The 3800-nt window shown below is 47.8% G+C and overlaps 1 protein-coding gene across 1 annotated transcript in view; it reads right to left on the reverse strand.

Moving 5' to 3' along the window:
• Positions 1 to 2162, reverse strand: part of Tspan1 (tetraspanin 1) — a 5623-nt gene extending 3461 nt beyond the window's left edge. Inside the window, exons 1-2 of the mRNA XM_005371494.3 lie at positions 2020 to 2162; positions 1529 to 1593 (exon numbers count right to left, since the gene is read on the reverse strand). Coding sequence (XP_005371551.1) covers positions 1529 to 1585 — 57 coding nt within the window. The 5' untranslated portion in view covers positions 1586 to 1593; positions 2020 to 2162. The remainder of the gene's footprint in view (positions 1 to 1528; positions 1594 to 2019) is intronic.
• Positions 2163 to 3800: the final 1638 nt, after the last annotated feature.

Consider the following 3800-nt stretch of genomic DNA (forward strand, 5'->3'; position numbering starts at 1 on the left):
CCCCAGCCCCTGACCACTGTTTTCTCGTTCTTCCCTGGTGGCCCCAGCCCCTGACCACTGTTTTCTCATATTTCTCCTCCTTTCCTTCCTACCGTTCCATGTCCCCTTCACGGTGGCTATTTTTCTGCACATCTCTAATGTGTTCAGTTTCTCAGAACTGACTTTCTTTAAGATCAGGGGTTCTAGCAGGGCCGTGGTGGCACACAACTTTAATCCCAGTACTTGGGAGGCAGAGGCAGGCAGATCTCTGTGAGTTTGAGGCCAGAGTTACAAGAGCTAGTAACAGGACAGGCTCCAAAGCTACAGAGAAACCCTGTCTCAAAAAAAACAAAAAACAAAACAAATCAGGGGTTCTAAAATATTCACGGGTTTGGGGAGGGGGTGGAAGATAGACTGGAGGATAGACTTTCCCTAACTGTTGCCAGGACTCCACCCTACCCCTAAAACTCCGTTGGCTACTCACAGGCTTATGACTTTCAAATAGCCACGCACCTCCACTGAGTCCACTGAGCCAGGGGGATGACCCCTTCCTTCTTCTTGCATTGCTCAGGCCATTTCTAAGACCTCGCTTTTGTCTGTTCTACCACCCCTCAGCATTGAACCCCTTTGTTTACTGTGCCCCTTTCTTCTTATCTCTGTCACTATCTCCAGGGCTTAGGCCTCCTGGTTCAGCTTCTCAAACAAGCCCTATATAATCTGTTCCTGGTTTTCTAAACAATATCAAATTTCATTACCTGTGGGCCTTCCTAGCCCATTACAGCTCCCCACCCAATGCAAATGTCCCGCTTCAGCTACTTCCTCCAGGAAGTATTTTCCTCCTAGGCTAGATTCAAACCCCTCCAGGGCCTCCCTTAGCCTTGGTGGTAAATCTGAAAGGACCACTGTGCCATTATCAGCGTGTATAGCAATTATCAGCCTATCTGACAGTTTACTGGTCCTGAGACCTTCAAGGGCAGTAAATGGCCTTACTTGCCTTCTACCCTAGCCGTGGCTTTGTGAATAAGCTTTCCTTTTTCTTTGTGGCCTCACATGTGCTTAGCAAATACTCTATCACTGAGCAACAATCTCCTTTCTTTAAATGTCAGCTCAGTTGAATGTTTATTGAATGCATAAGGGTTGCTAGAGTCAACTCTAAGAGGCAGGGACTCGCTCTCCTTTCAACTTTTCCATGTATGGTAGTCACTTTTGCACTTAAGCCTACCCTCTTTCATCTCTGAACCTTGAACGCCCATCAAAAAGGGGGAATCACTCCTGCTAACCTATCCCTACCTACACTCATCCTTCCTGGAAGGGAGGCGGGAGCCTAAGGCTTCTTCATCCCTAACCTCCCCATCTTCACCCAGTGTGTGGCAGCCAGCCAGTGGGGTCAGGAATCCGCATTGGGAAGACCCTCCACTTCCTATCCATAAAGGGGAATTTGTAGGGCAGGGTCTGAGTACATAGTCTCCCATTCCCCAGCTTGAACTCTGTTCCGATTGTGAGCTGCTTTTGTAGGGAACCCCCAAAAGCCCACAACCTCCATACTTACAAAGATGAGTAGATTGAAGAGGACCATCATGACCTTAATGAATTTGAAGCACTGCATGGTGGGTCCTGGGAAACAGACACATACAAGTTAGGGCTTTACGTCCCAGCTGCCCTGGGCTGGCCCTGCTTATTGGACCCTGGCATACCCGAGTCCCACATCCTGTGATCGCTCACAAATTTCACAAACTTCTCACTCTATGTCTGCACTCCGATATCTCAGAACTTTTCCCAGCTCCCATCCCCTGACACTATACTACCCAGATTACCAGAATTTAATTCTCTGATCCTAACATCCACAGATTCTCTCACACAGGTGTTACAAGCCCAACTCCCACACTGCAGGACACTCGATGTCCTTTCCTGTTTCTCTTCCTGGACCAATCTTAGACTCTTCCAGTAACCCTCTCATTGGCTTTTTCCAGCACCCACCCCAAACCTGTTTCCAAACTGGTACCCTTTCATAGGTTAATCTCTGCCCTGTGCTACTATTACCTGTTCAGGGCTCTTCCAGTAGGTTCTGAACAGAATACGCTGCACTCCTGAAGGAACAGAACAGCTCCAGGAAGCTGCCACTTAGTGTGCTGGCCGAAAGATGAGGGATCGCCTAGTCCTCACGCGCGCCTCTGCTCACCTACAGGTGGGGCAGGTGTTTTAAAGCCTCCTGTTGCCCGCCCGCCTGCCCGCCCGCTGGCCCCACCCATGGCTGAACAGCCTCCTTTGCCCCTGCTGCCCCCTACTGCCTGGAGATAGGTTCTCAACCCCAAAAGCAATAAACAGATCTCCACCTGGAAGGGCTCCTGGTCTCCGGAAAGGGGTTTAGGGGGCAGCAGAGTCAGGAGTAGGACAAGTGCCTTTCCAGAACCTTCTGTGTGCCCTGCTCATGATAGCTTAACGTGATTCTTCCCTCGAATCTGTGTGTTCACTGGCACCACATCTGTTCAGTCTGCCATCCCTATGTTTACTCACAAAGCTCACAGTCACATATATAACACGGACTGGTACTCCTGAAGTGTGTGTGCACGCACATACACCAATGAACACACACACACACACACATTTAATGGAGCACACATACATGCACACACCCATATACATATGCACATTCATAAACATGCATTCTCTTTCTCTCTCTCAAACACACACCCACTCTCAAGGAAATGGTCATGGTCTGGCAACCTCTGCTCTCTCCTCAGAACAGGAAATGGTTATTTGTTCTCTTCCCCCCATAAAACCTCAAGCTCCCCATCCTTCTCCTCCCTGCATCCTTTTTTTTATTATTTTATTATTTTTTATAACCTTTTGCCTGCGAATCCCTGATGTGTGAGTATGTGAGCCTGGTTGTTCTCTTGGAGGTCAATGGAGAACATCAGATCCCCTGGAACTGGAGTTATAGGAGGTTTTGAACCACCATGTGAGCTGGAAATCAAACCAGGGTTCTTTGCAACCTCTAAGCCATCTTTCCAACCCCCTCCCTTCATCTTTTTGCCCCTCACCTTTTTCTTTTCCCCTCTTCTTTATCTGGGCCTCTGTGCACAGCCCTGGCCCTTCTGCCAGCAGGTGGCACTGTGTGCCTACAAAGGAGACATTCCCATTCCAAGGTTCCTTAACCCTTTCTTTCTGGGGCTCCCTCTCTGATTTTCCACGCCACTATTCCTCATTGAGAGGGTCTTCACAAGTTCTTGCTCTCCAGTTATTCAGATCAGGGGCTCAGATTCTGGTTCTGTCATTTCTTAGCTATGTGGTTATGGGCTCTGGGAATATTTTATTGTTTATTTGTTTGTATTTGTATTTTGTCGAGACATGATCTCATTTATCTGACTGTCCTGGAACTATGTAGATCAGACTAACCTCAAACTCACAAAGATCTTCCTGCCTTTGCCTCCCAAGTGCTGGGATTAAAGATGTATATCACTTTGCCTATTTTATTTATTTATTTTTGGTTTATTGAGAGAGGGTTTTTCTCTGGGCTTCCCTGGGTGCCCTGGAACTAACTCTGTAGACCAGGCTACCCTTGAACTCAGAGAGCACCTGCACCTGCTCCCCAAGTGCTGAGATTAAAGGCGTGTGCCACAACTGCCCAGTTTATTTAGTTATTTACTTTTTAGTTTAAATTGTATTTGCTTTGCTTGAGTGTTTTGTGAGCATGTACATCTGTGTACTATGTGCAGAGGCTAGAAAAGGGCTTCAGATCCCCTAGAACTGGAATTACAGACAGTTATGACTCTCCATGTGAGTGCTGGGAATCAAACCTGCGTCCTCTGGAAGAGCAGCCC

This window comes from Microtus ochrogaster, unplaced genomic scaffold (genome assembly GCF_000317375.1).
Source record: "Microtus ochrogaster isolate Prairie Vole_2 unplaced genomic scaffold, MicOch1.0 UNK110, whole genome shotgun sequence".
In the NCBI taxonomy this organism is placed as follows: domain Eukaryota; kingdom Metazoa; phylum Chordata; class Mammalia; order Rodentia; family Cricetidae; genus Microtus; species Microtus ochrogaster.